The sequence below is a fragment of the Monodelphis domestica genome, chromosome 1 (genome assembly GCF_027887165.1).
Source record: "Monodelphis domestica isolate mMonDom1 chromosome 1, mMonDom1.pri, whole genome shotgun sequence".
NCBI classification, from domain to species: Eukaryota; Metazoa; Chordata; class Mammalia; order Didelphimorphia; family Didelphidae; genus Monodelphis; species Monodelphis domestica.
Window position 1 is genome coordinate 185,247,255 of NC_077227.1, and position 21,261 is coordinate 185,268,515.

The 21,261-nt window shown below is 35.6% G+C and overlaps 1 protein-coding gene across 6 annotated transcripts in view; it reads right to left on the reverse strand.

Annotated features, from left to right (window-relative positions):
- Positions 1-21,261, reverse strand: part of ATP8B4 (ATPase phospholipid transporting 8B4 (putative)) — a 384,379-nt gene that overhangs the window by 118,587 nt on the left and 244,531 nt on the right. For all 6 annotated transcript variants that reach the window (XM_056810175.1, XM_056810180.1, XM_056810178.1 and 3 more), the window contains 3 exons: positions 14,617-14,775; positions 8,499-8,587; positions 2,955-3,151 (listed from right to left, as the gene is read on the reverse strand). In XM_056810175.1, the coding sequence (XP_056666153.1) occupies positions 2,955-3,151; positions 8,499-8,587; positions 14,617-14,775 (445 nt within the window). The remainder of the gene's footprint in view (positions 1-2,954; positions 3,152-8,498; positions 8,588-14,616; positions 14,776-21,261) is intronic.

Here is a 21,261-nt window from a genome sequence, read left to right on the forward strand (position 1 = left end):
TTGTTTATTTTTTATTTTAATAACATTTTATTTTCCTCATTTACATGAAAAAATAATCTTTTATTTCCCAAGGAAGGTTTTAGAAAGCAACCCCTTTTCAGATGGAGCTTGAGAGCTTAGGATGAATATAAATATTCTTATACACAGTAAAGACAAAATAAGAATAATTAAGTTAAGTAAAATATTTTCTCTGTTGGAAGTGAAGCAATTATCTTTTTTAGCAAGTGTCTAAGATAGAATATTCACACAATTTCTGAAAAGGCATTTATTATTCTGGAAACTAACTACATAAAAATTAATAATAATTAGTAATAATAATAGCTTCTCCTTCTATAGTGCTTTACAGTTTACAGAGTACTTTGTATACAATACCTGACTTGATCCTCTGTGGTCACTAGTGTTACTATTATAGCCCCAATTTATAGATGAGGAAAATGAGGCCGAACAGCACATAAGTCTTCAGTATTCTCCCCTATACCATAGTGCTCCTCTAATATTTTAAAATTATGATAATTTATAAACTATTTAAAAAATCATAGTTAGGTAGGGCAGTGAATATAGTGCCAGGCCTGGAGTCAAGAAGACCTGAGTTCAAATTTGACCCCAGATACTTACTAGCTGTATGACTCTGGATAAGTTACTTAATCCTCTTTGCCTCAATTTTCTCATCTGTAAAAGGAGATGGAGAAGAAAATGGCAAACCACTACAGTATCTTTGCTAAGAAAACCACAAATGGGGGTCACAAAGAGTCAGACATGACTGAAATGAATTTAAAAAAAAGACATTGCATATGGATAATAAAAAGGAGAATAATACACACAGTCCATGGTGGCTAATATAGTTTTGTGTCCTTGTGGTCTCCATCTTGGCAGGATTACTAGAAAGGTAGTAATCTTTGACTGAGGCCAAAGGAAAGCACTAAGAAAAATTTCTAAGGCACCAAAAATATTGCATTTAGACAATAAAATGGTATAGATGAAAGAGCCTTCGATAACAATCTAGACTCATTTTATAGAAAAGGAAATTGAGACCAAAAGGAGTAAGACATTTGCCCAATGTCACCCAACTAGTGGAAGTGTGAGGACAAAAACTTAGATCATAGAATCACAAATTTGGAGCTAGAAGGAGCTTCTAGGTCATGGAATCCAATCCCTTCATTCATGTGGCAGATAGCCAGCACAGTGGATAGAGTACCAAATCTAGAGTCAGGAAGACTTGGCTTCAGACACTTACTAGCTGCATGATTCTATTTCAGTTTCCTCAATTGTGAAATTGGAATAATATTAGCATCTATTTTCACCCTAGGTCATTGTGGATCAAAAGAGAAAATATTTGTAAAATGCTTATCACAGTTCCTAGAACACAGCAGCAAATATATAAATGTTAGCTGTTATTATTACTATTTTATAGAAAAAAATTGAATCTTATAGAGGCTGAATGACTTGTCCAGAGTTATATAGATAGAAGTAGCAGAGGTGGGATTGGAGCTCAAATCCTTTGAATCTAAATCCAGAACATTTTATAATGTACCAAGTTTCTACTTCATGTTTTCCTTATTTGTAGTCCAGGCTTCTTTTAGATCTCTTAGATCACAGTGGAACAATCCATTTCAACACTAAGCTTGTTTGTCTAAGTCTACATGAGATCAGCCAAAAAGTCAAAGAATTTTGCATTATGTTCCTCCTTATTCAGTGTCAACTTAATATTCAGCATGGAATAGGGAAATGAGCTCTGATTTTAAGTTAGAAGACTTAGCTTCAAGTTCTGGCTTCACAGAAGTCATCATAACACCTCAACTATGTCATTTAACCACTTTTGAGTTTAGTTTCCTCATCTGTCAAATGTAGAAAATAATATCTGTTCTAAGAACCTTTCAGGGATTTTGGTAAAAATAAAAAAAATTATGTAGAAGTGATGTACAAATGTAAGGCAGGTTTCGAGCCAAGCATGGGATATTCTGGGTGCTTCATATTAATGATTTCATTTGGAGAGAGAGTGGCCCCTATTTTACCCCTGAAATATTCCCTTAAGTCTCTAGAAAGGCAAGTCCAAAATTAAGGACATGTTGAGGAGCCACCTTCCCTACATATCTACAGTTTCAAAAGTCTTTTTCTCTCTCTACATCTGGAGTTTGTTCCAAAGAAAATATCTACAATAGCCCAAGTCTTTTCGAAGAAGGAAGAAATTTTTTAAACAGCCTCTCCTCTTCAACATTCTTGTACCAATTTTACCTTTTATTCATCATCTGGCATTCAATATTTTGCCTATAATCTAGGCATCACACAACATAAAAAGGCAGCTAGGTGGTGCAGGAGTTAGGGTGCTGGTCCTGAAATCAGGAAAACTCCTCTTTCTGAGTTAAAATTTGGCTGTGTGATTCTAGTCAAGTCATTTAATCCTGTTTGCCCCAGTTTCCTCATCTGTAAAATGAGCTGGAGAAAGAAATGGTAAGCCACTCCACTTTCTTTGCCAAGAAAACTCCAAACAGGATCACAGAGAGTTGGCCATGATTAAAAACAACTAAACAACAACAAAATGCCCTCCCAGGCTCGGCTTGAAATCTGTTTTACACAAATTAAAGCAATTATTCTTGATAATCATCATTATCATCATTTTCTCAGAATGAGACCAATCCCAATAGATCAATCCAGGGTACCTAGAATTTCTTCTAACATTTAGATTATGCCTCTTTCTCATTGATTTAGATATTCAAGTTTATTCTGACACTGATATCTTTAAATGAAAATTAATTTTAAAAACAGAATCAAGAGAAGGACTAAATGTATCTTACAATTTGAAAATAAAACTTAATCAGATTCAAAAACTTAGCTGCCTCGTTTGTAACCGATGTTGCAAGTCAAAGCAGATATCATAATTTTTAAAAATAAACAAAATGCTTTTATAAAACTTATAGACATTTTTTTCACATTATGAAAGGGACAAGACCTCTTACCTCACATATAAGGAAATGGGCACGACAGTATTCAGAATAATAATGTACGACCAAAACGTAAGAAATCCTGAGAAAATGGAATTCTTCACTACTTCATCTTGAAAAAGGAATGCTCGGAAATAGTCCCCAACTTGGTGTTCCCAGATTGAATTTCCTATTGCGAGAATAATTCCCATACATACCAGAAACCCAAAGATCTGAAATTAGAATAGCAGACTGGTTATGGTTACTTGAACTTAAATTCTTGGTCATTTTCAGGATTACAAGAGCTAAACTCAACCCCATCCTCATTTGATATCCTCCCAACAACCTCCAAAAATAAAAAACCTCTTAAAATTATCATTTAAAACCCAAGCTGATTAAAAATAATTCTTGCTGTTTTACTTAGCAGTAATAATGACTTGGCTAATAATGAATAGTATGTTTACTTCACCATCTGTTAAAGTTTAATACTGATGACAGTGGGAATAATCCACATTTGAGTAGGCTCAAAAATGAAATAAAAGAAGCTTCTCCCCTATTTTAAAGGCCAGGTAAGTTCAAATCTAGAAAAATGTTTGGTGCAAAAGGAAATAAAAACAGAGATGTGTAATATGAGTGACAGAATATAGTATTCTCACATTGAGGAAGAACTTTGACTAAAAGCCAAATAAAATTCTTAATAAAGGGTAATCCACAAGAATTATAAAGCTGAAACTTAGGGTGAAAAAACAAATCTATTTGCTTTTGTTTTAAGATCTATGGAAGAATGGATAACTAAAATAACATTACCTAAATCTGAATTATATGTCTCTGAATCAAGCATTTAATCCACAAGGATTTATTAAATACCTGCCATGTGCCAACCCTATGTTAAATACTAGGAACACAAATACAATGAATGAAATAATCTCTCCTCGTAAAAGTTTATCTTCTTATAGGGAAAAAATAAGGTCTTTGACCTTTGTTCTTAAAGCAGAGGAGAAAAGGGGTTTTTGAAAAGTCATGTCAGACCGTGTTATAGTCAATCAGTGTCTTTCAAACAATTTTTTAAAAATCATTTCTCATATAAATACTTTAGGGACTGGTGACCTCATCATTGCACATACTCCATCTACCTATACAGATTATAATGCTGGCACAGCCTTCAAAAACCCAAGCCATGAGTCCAAATCCCAACCCTGGTATTTACTACATAAGCATGAGCAAATTTCTTAATCTCTAGGAACATGTTTCCTTATATGTAAAAAAAAAGTGGGAGCAATTGTACCAAATTACCCCCAAGTCCCCTTCCAGCTCTAAATCTATAATCTATAGCCAATAGGAAGCACTGGCTATAAAATATAGACAAAGACATAAAGATATAGACAGTGATGTACAGTACTCATCACAAATGGCAATAAATTAAGATCCTATGCTATAAATCTACAGTCTTAGAAAGTTGCCTGAGGCTCAGAAAGATTAAACAATTTGTTCAGGGCACCCAGCTAAAAAGTGAGAGAGGCAGGGTTTGAACTCAAGCTTTCCTGCTTCCCAATCTAGCAATCTCCACTAAGTCACATTAAGGCCAAATTAGTTGTGCCTCTCATCTGACGTTAATGAAAGTTACTTTAATTTAAAAGAAGGTTTAACATTATAAGGACCAAGTGAATCAATTGAGGCATTTTTTTTTTTACTTTTTCATCCTACTATATCCTCCATTTTCTTTGTGGAAATAAAAAAAATGTATTGTGCCAATTGGCACAGCTTGGACCTTCCAGATCTTCTTAAATTCCAATCCTTCATAATCACTGTCACTTTACATATGGATTTGTACAAAAGATAAAGAAAATAAAATAATAAATTATTTAGAGGTACTTGTGAGATTTTTTGCTTCTTTGTAAAACTAGTTCTGATGGCTGTGAAAGACAGAAAAAAATAAGTTACTTCCCATTTGGGCAGCAGATGATTTATTCTGCTTATCTTTAGCCAAAGCTAATAAACTTAATGGTTTTTAATGACCCTAAATAGTACTCAGTATTTGGCAGAACCCTTGTCATCATTTTCAGAAATACATGCATATCTTCAAATTGGCATTTTTCCAAATATGAAATAGGACGTGTATACAGTAAGGGAAATTCAGGGTCAGTTCTTGTGAACATTTGTAAACAGTCTGTAGTGTACGAGATATAAGTATGAAACAATATTAGAAAACATTAGGGATCCATGTTACTTAAAGAAAGAAATTGACTGATCTTTGTCATTCCCAAGAAATAGTCTATTAAGTAAAAAAAAAAAATTACAGAATCTCAGAGATGAAAGGGACCTGAAATCATCTAGTCTGACCTGTGCCAGAACAACATTTCAGTCTGTAACATAGCCAACAAGCAGTCATTCAGTTTCTGTTTGAATACCTCCACTGCTAAGAAAACTTCTATTTCCTAAGGCAACCAAACCCACTTTTAGGATAGTTCCAAAAGCTAAGCATTTCCTTATATTGAGCTTAAATCTGTCTCTCTCTACTTTTCATCCATTGTTCCTAATATTATTCTCTTTGGAGAAGCAAAACAAGTCCCTTCCATATGATACCTTTCAAATACTTGAAGCCATATAACCTGTACCTATCTACCCCCACGTTTTTTCTTCTCTAAGCTAAACATGCCAAATTTCTTCAGTTAATCCTCACATGGCATGACTTTATGGCCCTTGACGATCTTGGTCACTCCCAGATGATCTGCAGTATGTCAATGTCCCTCCTAAAACATGACATCCAGAATTGAACACAATAATCCAGTGTAGACAAGGGCAGAGCACATATTACTTCCTTCATTCTGGACACTGTGACTCTCTTAAAACAGCCAAAGATCACATTAACTTTGTTTGGCTGCCATATCACAGTGTTGACCCACTTTGAACTTGGATGCCAATAAAACTGTATTCAAATGAACTGCCTTCTATCCGGGCTTCTCTCACCTTGTATATGTAAGGTTGATTTTTTAACCCGAGTATAAGACTTTAAATTTATTGCTAGTGAATTTTATCTTAGTCGATTTGACCCAATGTCTTAGCCTTACCAAGACTGTCTACCATCATGATTCTGTCATCTAAAATGTTTGTTCTTTCCTAATTTTTCTGAGCATCCAAAGTCATAATCTATTCAGTTTAACAGTGTTGCTATGTCCTTTAAAAGATGCTAGTATGAACTTTGTTTCTGAGTTTATGTTTAATGTGATAATCAGTTCCAACAATTAGGGAGAATCTTGGGAACTAAGCATGACTAATCTAAAGGCTTATCTTCTTTCTTTTATGGAAAAATGCATATTTAAATAACTTTTCCATTTCATCACTGAAAGACTATGTAAGCAGGGGTTATAAGTCAAGGGATTTGATTTAACTACACAAAAAGTTGTGTTTTACTTTAAAGTAGAAAGATATCTATATCACAAGTCTTCTTAGTTTGTTAACATAGTTGCGATTGGTTATCAAAGTTCTGAAAACATGTATTTTTTGTTTTCGTCATTTTTGAAAAATTTGAATTACTCCTTGCTTGGTATAAGATACTCTTAAAAAGGATAAATTTCTGGACTTAGAACAAAGATAATCTGGATTCAAATTCTGTCTCCAAACCTTACTAGCTCCAGTGCTCAAATACTCAAATTGAATTATGATCTTCCTGATTTGGAAATGCCCTCCAATCACACAGATACTGTTTGCTTATCTAATACCTGCTCTGTGTGTGACGTGATCTTTTGTAATTTTATAAACTTAAAGTACTATAAAAATGTATTATTATTATTATTTCCTTCCCCTATCAGTCTGGTAAAGACAATCAAGAATCAGAAGGAAGGAAAGCCACTACTTTAAAATGAATCACTTTTCTTTTGGGGGTTGGAGCCTAATACTCCCTCCACTTGTGATGACCAAAATCTACTTGGTATTAAAAAAAAAAACAATGCCTGTTAAAGGCTCTCTCTCTCTCTCTCTCTCTCTCTCTCTCTCTCTCTCTCTGAAGAAATCAGGGGCAGTCTTTCTAAAATTATTTTTAAATTGTAATGTCTTGCAGGAATATGAATTAATAATAATAATAATGTGAATATTAAACTAATGAAATCAATTGTAGATGATAGCTTGAGATCAAAAGTAAATTACACATTTTACATCCCTTCATCCATGCCTTAGGGGAGGGGGGGACTCAGACTAGTCCAAAGGAGTATCTGCTCTGCTTTTACTGAGCTTTTTGCTCTGATTTCATATACCCACCATTGAAAAGATATTTCTTTTTTTTTTCCAAAAGATATTTTTTGAGTGTCTTCTCTGTGTAAGGTATTGTGCTAGGTGTTGTGGGGAATGTAGAACCCAAAGCATAGATCCTTAAGAAAATTATAGTCCAGCTTTTAACACAAGACAACAAAATGACATGGAACATTAACAATAGAGTTGGGGGCAGCTGGGTGGCTCAGTGGATTGAGAGTCAGGCCTAGAGATGGGAGGTCTTAGGTAGAAATCTGGCCTCAGACACTTCCTAGCTATATGACCCTAGGCAAGTCACTTAACCCCAATTGCCCAGCCTTTACTGCTCTTCTGCCTTAGAACCAGTACACAGTATTAATTCCAAGATGGGAGGTAAGGGTTTAAAAAAATAATACAAAAGATATCAGATATATTATAACAGAAGACATACTCTACATAATTTCTATTTGTATCTAACAAAACATGCATGCAGCAAAATCTCATGTAGCTCAAACTTCACTATCATGTTCTTGGGCTCTATGCCTTGGCTGTTGTAGCTTGAATCCCCAGTAAGGGTAGCTATTTTCCTGTTCCTTGAGGCCTGACATGACTTCATAGGACCTATCTCTCTCTGTGGGATGCTCTTCTGTATTTCTGTGGAATGATTTCCTCTTATGTGGTTTCTCATAAAGTTATTTTTCATAAAACCAATTAGCAATGTTGGCTAAGTCAAGTTTTTGAGTACCAAACAATGGTCCTAAACAATAAGTTGCTATCAGTTTAAAGAATGACTTAATTCAATAAATTAAAAACCAATATTAAGCATCTACTAAGTTCCAGGAATCTTGCTAAGTGCTGGGGCTATAAATAAAAAGAAAGGTAGTCCCTGACCTCGAAGAGTTTATAATATAATGGCATCAAGAAATACCTATGTGAATTGCAGTATTCTAGGAAAGCTTCTTGGAAGAAGAGAGACTTTACCTGAGGGGTTTTGAAGGGTGGGTAGCCAAGGGAAGGGAATTCTTAAAACAAAGAGACAGGAAAGGCACAAAAGAGCTTTCAGATCTTTGGTCTGCTTTTCTAAAATCATGCTGGAATATAGAGGTTAAAAACAAACAAACAACTCTTGAAGCCTCTCCCAACCAACCTTCTATTGCTCATCATTGTAACAAATTCCATAATCTTTTTTTCTTAATTTATTGTAGGATATAAAACACAGAATTTTTGTTTCCACAAATTCTAAACCCCTGCTCTCAGAGAAGTCTCTAGATTTTAAACAGGATTTCTATAAATTAATAGAGTATATTATAATTTTAATATTTAGCAATATAACTTAACTTTGTTATAGTAACTTACCCACAATACTAGAGTATTCATTAGTCGGTCAATACTTGTCCTTTTAAATTTAGTCTTACCACTATTCTGCATTAGTTTAGTGTCAGGACCTGAAAAAATTGAAGTAACAACTTTAAACTGGTTATTATAAGAAACATGCTAATATATTTATCCAAAATATTTTTACTGAAAGAATATAACTTAAAAATTAGGAATCCAGGTCTCTGCCAGAAGTTTGTCTATAAAGCTGAAAAATGGATTATTTTCCTGAAGGATAATTTCATTCTTCAAAAGTTAGAGAATTCATATAAGTAAATGCTATCCTTTGCCTAACTAGTAAAAGAGGAGGACATTATAATATATTCTGATGGGGCATCCAAAGAATCTGAGGAAACAGATTAAGAGTTCAAAGAAAGGATAAGAAGTCAAAAAACATGGGAAGCCCTGAAGAATGAAATTTTGATGATATTAACACAAATTCTTCTGAAAGAGGTGGGGAAATAGTATTAAAGAGACTGGTGTGGCTGTAGAGAGAATTTGGCAAATTCATATTTTAAAAAAACAACATGTAGGACAACATTAGTTTATAGATAAAATTTTCAAATTTCAAGGTAAAAATAATACCCATATTAATAGTTAACATTTACAAAGAGCTTTAAGTTCTGCAAAATGCTTTTCATATGTTACCTTATTTGAAACTTGCACTATACAGACTACTTCTAACTATAGAGAAATACTGGATGATATACAATTCTTTTTATTAGGTAAATAAAAAAGAAACAAACAAACAAACAAAGAATGAATCTCACTAATGAATATAGAGGAAAATCACTAAAAACCTTAGCAAATTAATAAAAAAAAACCCAACACATTAAAACTATCATTCATCATGCCCAAGTAGGATTTATGCAAGGAATATCAAGATGCTTCATTTTGGGGAAAATAATATTTATATCATATTGATTAGAAAATATAAAATCACATTATTGTATTAACAAATGCAGAAGCCTTCAATAAAAAGGATTCATTCATGAAAAAAAAAGACTGGAGGGATTTTTTTTATTCGTCTAATTAAAAGTATCTTCATGAAATCTGACATCGACTGGAAAATTATTAGAAACATTCCTACTAAGAAAAAATGGGCACAAACAAGGATAGACACTCTCACCACTGCTTTTAGGCATAGTGTGAGAACTACTAGCAATTATGGTGACAAAAAATAATTAATGAGATTAACATAGTCAATAAAGAGATCAAATACCATTATTACTAGCAGATGATCTGAATGTTTCCCTAGAAACATTCTCAACAAAAATTGGGTTAATAAATGATGTCAGCCAAGTTGCCCAATATAAGTTAAATCTGTAAAAATAATTTGTATACTGATATACTGATGACAAAGATCAAGAAAATGTTATGTTAAAAATAAACTCCATTTGTAATAGAGGCAAAAATTAAGTAAATGACAATTAAAATTACCTAGGTATGGATGTGAACTATATAACAATAATTATAAAATTTCATTTAATAGAAATAAAAGTCTAAATAACTGAAGGAAAAATCATAGTTCATGGATAGGTCTGATCAATATGGCAAAATAACTGCTGCTGCTTTAATTTCTATATTTACTGCATTACTGATGTGTTTCATAATAGAACTCAATGAAATCATGACTAAAAGAGCTGGACCTGTGATTTTATAAACAAAATATGTGGAAGAAAACAAACAAATGAGAATATCAAGCATCAATCTGGGAGGGGAAAAAACAAGTGCATGAAAGTGTATTTGAACTTCCAGAGGTCCCAAAAGAATGTCAGGAATGTTAAAGCTCCCAATTAAACTGAGTCCTATAATATATGCTAGATTAAAACAGAAAACTTTTAAAAATTATGTTGTGGAGAAGAACAAGGGAATAGGAATAAGAGACCTCAATATGGAGTGAAATTGAAAGATGATAATGGATAATGGGTGAGGGAAGAAAGCACAATTATCTGAACTAAATTTCCTAACTAAACTAAATTTTCTTTCCATTTTAGACTTAAAAGTATAGAATAAAAATAGTTATCAGAGAAATGAAACACAAGATGCAAACACAGCTAAATGTCCTTCCAGAATTCAAGTTACCTAGAGCAGTTAAGCTATATTCCAAAGTCTTGGAAAAATTTTCAGACATGATTGCTGAGTCACTCTGAGTGTCATTTGAAAAACTATAGAGAATGACAATTCTCTTCAATTCTTGACAAAAGAGACATCTTATAAGCACTTAGGAAAGGGACCAGTATTCACTAGAATTAGTATAGGTTCATCAAGACCACAGACTAACCTCATTTCTTTTCCAGAAAGGGTATTTAAAATTACTCATACAAAGATCAGCTGAAGGAACCTCAAAATGTTTATGTTGGAGAAGAGAAGAATGAGAAGGTCATGAGCTGTCTCCAAGTGTTTGAAGGGCTGTCAAATGAAAGATGAATTTGATTTGTTTTGCTTGGCTCCATATGATAAATCTAGAAGCAGTACACAGAAGTTGTTGACAGACATGTTTTATCTCGATTTAAAGGAAAACTGCTTGGCGACAGTGGTCAAAAAGCAAAATGAGCTTCCTCAGGAGGTAGTGAGCTCCTTGTTACTAGAACTGTTCAAGCAAAGCTGGGAGAAGGGATTCCTGTTCCTACTCTGGGTAACATATATGCTAGATACTTGGAGTTTAAAAACAAAACCAAGATAATGTGTGAATTTTAGATAATGTGTTACTTATTCAATATCACCTTAAAGAATATAAGAATTCTGGAAAGACTAAGAAGAGCAGTGTTCTCTAGGAATGAGAGATTAGTGAATGAAATGACACAGAGGGGAAAAAAAGATTGAATGCTAAGAATGTTTGGTAGTCCAGTTTGACTGTAGGTGTGAGGCTAAGTAATTAAAATGTCTTTGATCATGGATAGAGCTTTAAAGGGTCACACAGTAGGAGGGTATCAGTCAGACTTGGCCTGAGTTCCCTTGTGCATGAAACAGAAAAATAAAAAAGAGAAAGGATGGATGAAATGACCACTCAGTCACCTCTCTTATCCCCTGCATCCTTCTTTGCAGTGAAGGGGACTACATATGTGGAATTCTGCATATAATACCAGATTTGACTGACTTGTTAGTAAGTTTTATTGACCTACATTTTTCCTCTTTTTTTTTATTTATTCTCTTTGTTTTACAGAATGGCTTTGAGGGGTCAGGGAAGGAGAAGAAATATATTTCAAAATGAAAGTGTTGAATAAACAAAAGACATGTATATATAAACAAATACACACATAAATATGTATCTTAATATATACATATGTATTAAAATGTCTTATGAGTCAAATGTAAGTTGATAGGCAGCCACAGCATTCAAGTTGAGCAAAAAAATTCCTAACAGATAAAAAGAAGGAAATATCTGATCATGGGCTAATTTCCTTGACAAAAGTATAAAGATATCTGATCTGGAGAATCATGGGGCCAGGAGTCCCCAGATATCACTCATATATTGTCCTATTTCTAGGGATTTCCCATGACCTTAAAATGGCAATGCCCCAAATAGCAAGATTTTTTCCCTAACAGACACAGCTGAGACTATTTAGTAAAAATTAGGAATTTCCTAGGTTTGGAACACTTCAGAGTCTCTAATGAAATTTTTTGTTGTTGATGATGGTAGTTATTTAACCAAAGCATTCATATTTTTATTGCTCAAATAGTTCATTAACTGAAAAAACATCTTTATTTGATATCAGCAGGCTAAAAATGTTATGCTATCAACCGAAAGTATGAAGGTTTTTCACAAAGTTTCATAACCAGGTTCTATTGTATTTTTTCTTAACAACACAGCATAGCTCTAATCACAAAGACAATGTGTGTATGTTTTGGGGTGGGGGGTGGGGAACAGGCAAAAGAATAGACTGTCCCTTCTCTTTCTAGCACAATCAAATTTATGACATACCCAAATGTTAAGATGAACTACAGAGTCTAGACAGAACAGAAAATTACGAGCCCTCAATAAAAATATTCAGAAAAAGACCCCCTGACCCTTTGTTCACTAGACTTTAAATGCTAGGCAGCTGTGGGGGAAAGGGGTAAAGCCCTCCTTTTAATTCTGTCTCTTCCCATTCTCCACTGCTCCCAAAAACTCTATTCTGAAAAGAAGGTTTGCTTGGTTAGCATGTCATATATATGGTGGAGGGTTGAGTGATGAAGAGTGACAAATGGTGACTATCTGAAGGTATCCATGATGATGGATGAAAGCAATAACTGGTGGATTTTGGAACAAAAAAAAAAAAGAAGGCAATTAAGTTGGGAAGAGGGGAGTGGTGGCACACAGGGAGAGAGGGGAAAGACTCAAGAGGTTTTGCCCTAATCTTGCACGAGAGAGATGGCAGCAAAAGACTGAAGAACTCTCAAGAGGCACCATGATGTAGTGGAAAGAGTAGAAGGTTTGGAATCAAGACACAAATACACAGCCCAGATCAGTTGCTTGCTGTCTATATTAGCTCAGGAAGCTTACATGACTCTGGATCTTGATTTCAACTGGAAAATGAGAGAGCTGAACTAGATGATCTCTATTTCCAATCTTCCAGTTTTGTCTCTTGCTATCCCTGAGTAGCCACTGGGGAGACAGGTTGATACAAAGGATAGAGGACTGAATTTGGGCTTAGGAAGCACTGGATCCAAATCATGCCTTGGACAGACACTGTCTAGTTGTGTGACCATGAACAAGTTTCCTACCCTCTCTAAGCCTCAGTTTCCTCATCTGTAAAAAGAAGAGATTGAATTCAATGACCTCTAAATACATTTCCAGCTCTTAATCTATGATCCTTGTGAGAAAACTGTCCAGACTATGAGCTGTAACAAATCATGTATACTATAAAAGACTAGAGAGAATTAAAAAAGCCACACATTGTCTCCCCACACTCACATCCTTGATTAATAATCAACAAACAGGAGCAATTAGGTGCTCAATGGATTGAGAGCCAAACCTGAAGATAGGAGATCCTGGATTCAAATCTGGCCTCAGACACTTCCTAGCTGGGTAATCCTGGGCAAGTCACTTAATCCCCATTGCCTAGTCATTACCATTCTTCTACCTTGGAACTAATACACAATATACATTCTAATATGGAAGGTAAGGGTTTAAAAAATAAACATTTAACAAATACCTACTCTGTACAAGGAACTGGGAAAGAATGAAACAATCTCTATTTACCTTGTATATAGCTTGCTTTGTATAGATACACTTGCATGCTAGCTTCCATATTTGATTGTAAACTCCTTGAAGGCAGGGATTACTTTTGTCTTTTTTGTATATCTTTGTATATATCTTTGTATATTTTCAGGGCTTAGGACTGTGCCTGATACATTGTAGGTACTTAATAAATGTTTGTTTATTGATTGATTGATTCTTTTGGGGAGACAAGCACGACAGAAAGTAGCCAAAGAAGGATAAGACTTGGAAGAATGAACATGGTGCTAGGGAAAAGATTCCTGAGAAGCCCTCATATTTTGCATTTTAAGTGACTCTGAATATGTTCCTTCATAGCTCTATATTGGGCCCTAATTTGTTTTCTTTCTTTTACTAATGCTTTCTCTGTAACAATGTAAACCATGTGCAGTTTACACAAGTCAGGAAGCAATCTCAGTTCCCTTGCAGGTAGCATGTATACATTTCCTCAGGTTTTATGGTTCAAGGCTAAGAGCCAGAAGAATTAATATCCCCATAGTATGAACTTCCTCTGTTTTGTCATGAGAGTCTCAGAAATAAGAGTTACATATAAAAATAATCAGGGTCAGTCTTTCAATAAGGAAACAAAGCAAGAAAAATAGCACGGTGTATATATGTAACCTATAGCTTAATCAGACTTAAACATCCTAGAAAGTTTCTAAGATTGAACATGTTGGAGCCAGGAGAACTAGGCAAACAGCAGACAATCAAGACTCTTCATTGAAATTTATAGTATGAAATCTCTTACAGAGCAGGATTTTCTGAAGAGGAGGAAGGGTCGAGAAGTGTTGCACTCATCCAAACAAACGGGCTTATTAACAGGATGATGGCTAGAATGTGCTGCTATGTATTTCAGGGAAGAGTACAGATATAGAAAACTAGGAAAACGGAGAGCTGTACCTGCAAAAATAACCATTCCAAAGCACCAGCTGGTGTTTCTCAATACGCAGCCTCTCAGAATTATCTTCTCATTGTTGAGTGGGTACTTGTTATCTTTCCAAGAGAGATCTCCTGTGAATTTATCTAATTTGTTGTTAGGAGGCTCACAGGCAACAACCCCTGTAAAATAAAAAACAAACCTTTTATGACTCACTTAAAACGTTCTTTACCAGTGCATAGCCCTGTATTACCACACTGTTTCTAATATATAATACCATTTTCCTTCTGTCTAAGTCAACTGGGAATTACATTTATAGAATTGCGGAAGGTAGGAAAACTGTTGGTTTTGGAGTCAGAACTGGGTTGCAATCCCAGCACCACCACTTGCTGCCTGTATATCTTTGGACAATCACTGAACCTTCCAGGGTCTCAGTGTCCTGATCTGCAAAAGGAGGCCCCTTAGGGCTCTTCCAGCTATTATTCTAGCTATAAAGAAGAACTTTCATTCATTTAATCTTTTTCAAGGAGTTTTCTGCACTATCCATAGTACAGATATCAAATTTAGAGCTATATGTGTTTCTAAAAATCATATATCCCTTGCCTATCAAGACACAGATAACTGATTCCTTAAAAAGAAAAAAAAGTTGGTAATTTTTAAGCCTTTGTAAGTCTCTTTTTAGTTTAAAAGATGTTAGAATAATATAGTTAGAATTGAAAGAAACCTCTGAGATCTTTAGTCCAACTTCCCCTCCTCATTTATGCAGATAAGGAAACTGAGATCCAGAGAGGTCACATATCTTGCCCAAAGGCACACAGGTAGTAAAGGCAAAAGACATTAATTTACAACCCAGCACCCAGGGCCTCTACCTCCAAATAAGCATCCTTTGTTCCAAAAACACTGCTTCACAAAAATGGCATGTTTTAACTCCTCCATTCAGTATATGGTCCAGACCTATTATTTCACTAGTGTAGAGAACTTGTAATGAAGAAACTCCCTTTCCCAAAGTAAATTAGTATGGTTCTGCAATTTATAGTCTTAAAAAGCTGCTGAGGGTACTTAAAGATTAAGTCACTTGCCCAGGGTCACACAGTCAGAAATGTGGCAGAGTTTGGACTTGAACTCAAATCTTCCTGATTCCAGAAAAAGCTTTCTATCTAAAGCTCATCACAACAAAAGAAAAAGCCTATTCTATGACATTTGGGCATTTATCCTCTAATACCATACTTTTAATTTCACAGCAGTTAACATTTCAGGAATACCATGTTGAAACCATCCAAAGGACTTTGTGGCTTTGTGTTCACCCTTGTTATCACAGAACAAAATTGCTTCAGGATACAAACAGAGAGCATAAAATTGGTTCTTACATACACTACCATATTTCTAAGCTGGGTAAACTTGAGGCTTATTTGGAACATATGGATAAGAATGTCTGGAGATTTATTTCAGATATGAAGTTATATTTTTATATCTTAATTAGATTCATAGCTCTGATGATGAACATTTTTCTCAAAGGTGCCATGAAGTCTCCTTCAAACTTAATGGGACAGATTTGCCAGTCCTTTAATCTCATGCCCACCTGAATATAAAAGCATCATATTTATTCCATTATTCCATTAGACAAAAGTACATTAAAACCAAAGTAAAGTTGATTTTTAGCTAGTTGGAAACCTGTGTGGCCTCTTTTCTAATGTAAATATCGCATTAGATTAACACAAATTTATGTTGCAAACAATTGGATTCAGGTGAAGGGAAAAAGTCAGAGCTGGAGACATTGAGAAACAGAAAGCAGAGATAAAGTTATGTTATAGTGAGTAAAAGCATATCCTCTTTGGTTGAAACACTCAGAGTTCAAGGACAAGAGCATTTTTTAAAAGGGTACCTAGGAAAACTCTTCCTAACTCAACCCAGAAACTTTCTGATGTAAAGACTGATGGAACAAGAAAAATAGAGCAGCTTGAAACCTTAAGAGGGTGGGAGAGTGGGCTTGAGAAAGAAAGTGGACAGTGAATCTTCAGAAGTGGTTATGGGGAGATAGAGTTTGGATTAGCCAACAGAAAATCTGGGCCTTGTGCCAACCAGCCACCTGATCTTAATTTGGTCTCCCAAGTAGATTTCCCTGCAGGGAAGTGATATTTCCCATTGCAAGCTATTAAATTGGTTTGTTGGTACAGATGCCTCTTGTGTTAGTTGCCTATGGGCAAGAACTGAATATCCAGGTTCACTGAGGCCAACATTCAGAGAGGCAAAGGCCTCAGAGTGTTGTTGATGATCTTGACCCTACCTTCCCACTGCTATTAATAATTACAGAGGAGATGTTCACAGGCTCACTGAAAATTTTCAAAGAAGCTATTACTAAAGTAGAGCATGAAGTGGGCAAAAGGATAAGTAAAGAACCTGGTATAAGTAAAGTTTTCGTATTAAGAGAAACTTCTGTGCCCCAAGAGTTTTGATCACTGACAACAGAACAAGACAATTCAGGGATGACAAATTTGGGCAGTTGTTCAGATAATTATGCTGGGAAGGCAGAAGTCTTTATCTAAATTTCAAGATTTCTGAATTTGTTTATCTTCCCCTCCTGCTCCCCTCCCCCCCCCAAAAAAAAACTAAAAATTCTCATTGCTGCCTTTGCTAGAACTTCCCCTTTTTTGCCTCAAAATGGTAAAATTGGATGTCACTAACAAAACCAATGACTTAGCAGCATAGTAGACAGCTCCTCTAAAAGCTTATTCGTTCTCTTAACCCAAGCCCCAATTTCTCAGGCTTCAAGTTTGGTCATAAAAAATGTGCTTTGGGCAAAAACAACATGATATGGAATCTCTGCCAACAGGAATATAAAAAACAGGCTTATTTGATCATTTTTATTGTCGCAAGCAAACTCTGACATGGAAGAGAATACAGCCGTGAACACGTCCCTTAGCTCCTCCAGGCCCTGGAGGCCAATCCATTTCTGGCCTTTCCCCAAGGGTGTGGTTCTAGACAAGGACAAAACTGCAGGGCTGGCCAAAGAAGACTGTTCAGTTCAGAGGAGTGTTTGCAGGCCAAGTCATCTCTCCTTGGGAGAAGCACTGCAATTCCAAAAGTTTCTATAGGGTTCAGCCAAAATAAAATGCCACAAGAGTAAGGAGAGTGGCGCTACTTAAGGTCCAAAGGCAAACTCTTAATATCTTCCTCCTCAATGAAAAAGTATGACTGACCCTATTACCTGCTAATCCTGATTCTATTCCTATTGCAGTCAGAAGGAAGGAAGGAAGGAAGGAAGGAAGGAAGGAAGGAAGGAAGGAAGGAAGGAAGGAAGGAAGGAAGGAAGGAAGGAAGGAAGGAAGGAAGGAAGGAAGGAAGGAAGGAAGGAAGGAAGGAAGGAAGGAAGGAAGGAAGGAAGGAAAGAAGGAAGGAAGGAAGGAAGGAAGGAAGGAAGGAAGGAAGGAAGGAAGGAAGGAAGGAAGGAAGGAAGGAAGGAAGGAAGGAAGGAAGGAAGGAAGGAAGGAAGGAAGGAAGGAAGGAAGGAAGGAAGGAAGGAAGGAAGGAAGAAAAGGGGATAGGGAAGGGGAAAGGGAAGGGAGGAAAGGAAACCCTCTGAGGACTACTAAAAGACAAATTAGAAAATGGGGCAGGGAATTAGAACATAAAGGGAGTCAATTTTCCCTTCTTTCTTCAAGCTCCCAAAGACAGCAAATGACCTCTTACTCTACTCTACAAGGAAGATTATAAATAAGATTATAAATATCCAATGTAATTCTTCAATACTCTTTCTCTGACAAACGGGATAATTTCAGCAAAACCTGGGAACACGTGTATTAATGGATACAGAGTGAAATGAGTAGAACCAGAACAATTTATACAATGAAAACTTTTGAAAGGCTTCATACCTCTCTGATGAATGCAATGACCAATCATGATTCCAGAGGGCTGGTGATAAAGCATGCTAGCCATCTCTACACAAAAGTGAATGATGAAAGGACACAGGGTGCAGAAAGAGACATATTTTTAGACATGGCTGATGCAAGAATTTGTTTTGCTTGACTATGCATATTTTTATAAGTAGTATTTTTTCTTTAATGGGGTAAGGAGATGAAAGGACAGAAAAGTAATACCTTAATTTTTTTAATTAAAGTTAAATAAATTAAAACAAAAATACTCTTCCCCCTAGTCTGTCAATTTCCTCACTTAACCCATTCTCATTCCCTCCAGTCTCAAAAATAAAATGTGACCCTTCCCCACCAAAGGAAAAGCAGAACCCTGCAGAAGCCTGGAAGATGTGGGTGAGCCTGAACTTAGAGAGAGCTGGTCAGCAGGGTCATAGAAATTGACTAGAGCCAAACAAAGTGAAAAGAAGAAAATTTTATATTACATCAAAAAAAAAAAACTCTAACCATATAAAAAGTTTAGGAGATGAAGCTCACTCTCTTGGATTCCTTTCTTTCACTGCTGGAATTGGAAGAGAAAGAGTGGAGAAATATAATGGGCAATTTGGTGATTAAAAAAGACACAGTTTAAGAATATTACCATTTCTTCATTGAAAATATGGTAAAAAGTGAAGCAATATATTTGATTACCCCTCTAATATCTTGTCCTTTAGTTCCTTGAACTCTTTGACTCCTGTAACCTCCTCCTCTGCTCTACTTTGGCAACCAGGATGGTCACACCTTAGACCTCACCATCTTTCAAAAATATTCCATTAGCAAATTCCCAATGCTGAAATTCCTCTCTAAAGATAATTTCCTCTCCTCCCTCTCCCTCTCCCTTATTTTTCCCATGCCTGTTTTTCATTCTCAATATGACTTTTAGTCTCTCACTTTTTCCATTTAGCTCTGTTCTACTCTTACTTTCCTGCCTAGATATAGTCTTAACTCTACTATTTCAAGGGTAAAGTCTCTCTCTTATGTCCCTCATTCCCTTGCTCCATTGACTTCCCATTATTCCCATCCTGCCAATCCTCAACTCTAAATAACTCCTACCAGAAGATTCCTCCTTTGCCCAGACAAACCTACTAGAAAAAAATTATAAAACCATCCCTTCTTTCACTGAGATTCCTCACATCTCAGAATCATGGATGTTCCAATCAAATCATTGGAAGATATCTCAGAGGCCACATAGTCCAATGCCCTCATTTGAAAGATGAAGTAACTGAGGATGAAGGAGGTTAAGTGATTGGCCCAGTGTTACATTAAGTTCAATGTCATATCTTGTTTATTCTGCATCAGCAATATCTTCCATTTATCAGTTCAACTGAAGAACCGTCTATCAAATTCCTACTATGTTCAAGGCTACTACTCCATATTGCCATTCTCAACCTGACCTCTATTCTCTGTGCCTTTGTTCTTCTTTATCACATCTTAGAATCATTAGTTTCCATTGAAGCTCAAATCAAATGCTAACTCCTATATGAATTCTTTCTTAATCCCTTCCCCCTAGCTGTTAGTGTTAACCCCTTTGAAAAAAGATTAACTTCTTTCTATTTTATACATCTTTTACATGTATTTCTTTATATATAATCTCTGACCATAAAATATAAGCCCCTTGAGGGCAGGAACTAGTTCATTTTTGTCATTATGTCCCTACCACTTGGAATATAGAAGGCGTTTAATACATGCTTGTTGATTAGTTAGTTAAATTGTCTTCCTCATCCTTGGAATGGATTCCCTTCTATTTCCATCCACTAAAGCCCCTCCTTTCCTTCAAGATTTAGCTTAAGGGCAGCTCAGGGGCTCAGTGGATAAAGTGCTAGGCCTTGAGTCCAGAGAACCTGGGTTCAAATTTGGCCTCAGACACTTCCTAGCTGTGTGACCTTGGGCACTTAACCCCCACTGCCTAGCCCCTTCCACTCTTCTGCCTTGGAACCAATAAACAGTATTGACTCTAAAATGGAAGGTAAAAGTTACAATTTTTAAAAAGACCTAATGGCATTTCCTTCTTAGATGAAGCCTTGCCTAGAGATCTTTTTACTTATTGCATTCTACTTTGTATTATATAGTATTAGAGTTATTATATATAACATTCTATAAGTATTAGAGTTATAATTATTGATGTATATTACTTTCCCTTCCATGAGACTGTAAGCATGAGTCTGGCTCATATCTATTTTTGCAGCCTAATACCTAGTATAAGGGATTTGGACTGAAATTTCACTGCCCTGGAGAAAACCTAATAAAGAATTAATTCTACCTATGCAGATTGGGTAATTGCTGGGTAATTGATAATCTTAGAGAATGATCTAAGCCACTGATTTAATGGTTTATCTGAGGTCAAATGACAAGTATGTGTCTTTGAATGCTTCACAGATCTATATATCCAGCTCTAGACTCTATCCTGAACTATGGTCAAGCATCTCCAGCTGGCTTTAGGACATCTCAAACAGGATGTTCCACAGAAAACTTGAACTTGGCATGTCCAAAACAGACCTGAACTCATTATATTTCCCCCAGACCTCTCCACTTCTCTATGTCTGTCAAGGGTATCACTATCTGTCCAGTGATTCAGGCTCACAACTTCAGGGTCATTTGAGACTTCTCACACTCTCACCTCATATATCTAATCCCTTGCCAAACCTTGTCCTTTCTACCTTTAGAATATCTCTCATAAATGTTCCCTTCTTTCAATTACTACAGCCTCTATAGACTTAGTTTCTCTCATTTAGACTACTGTCATAGCCTTCTCATTGGTCTTCC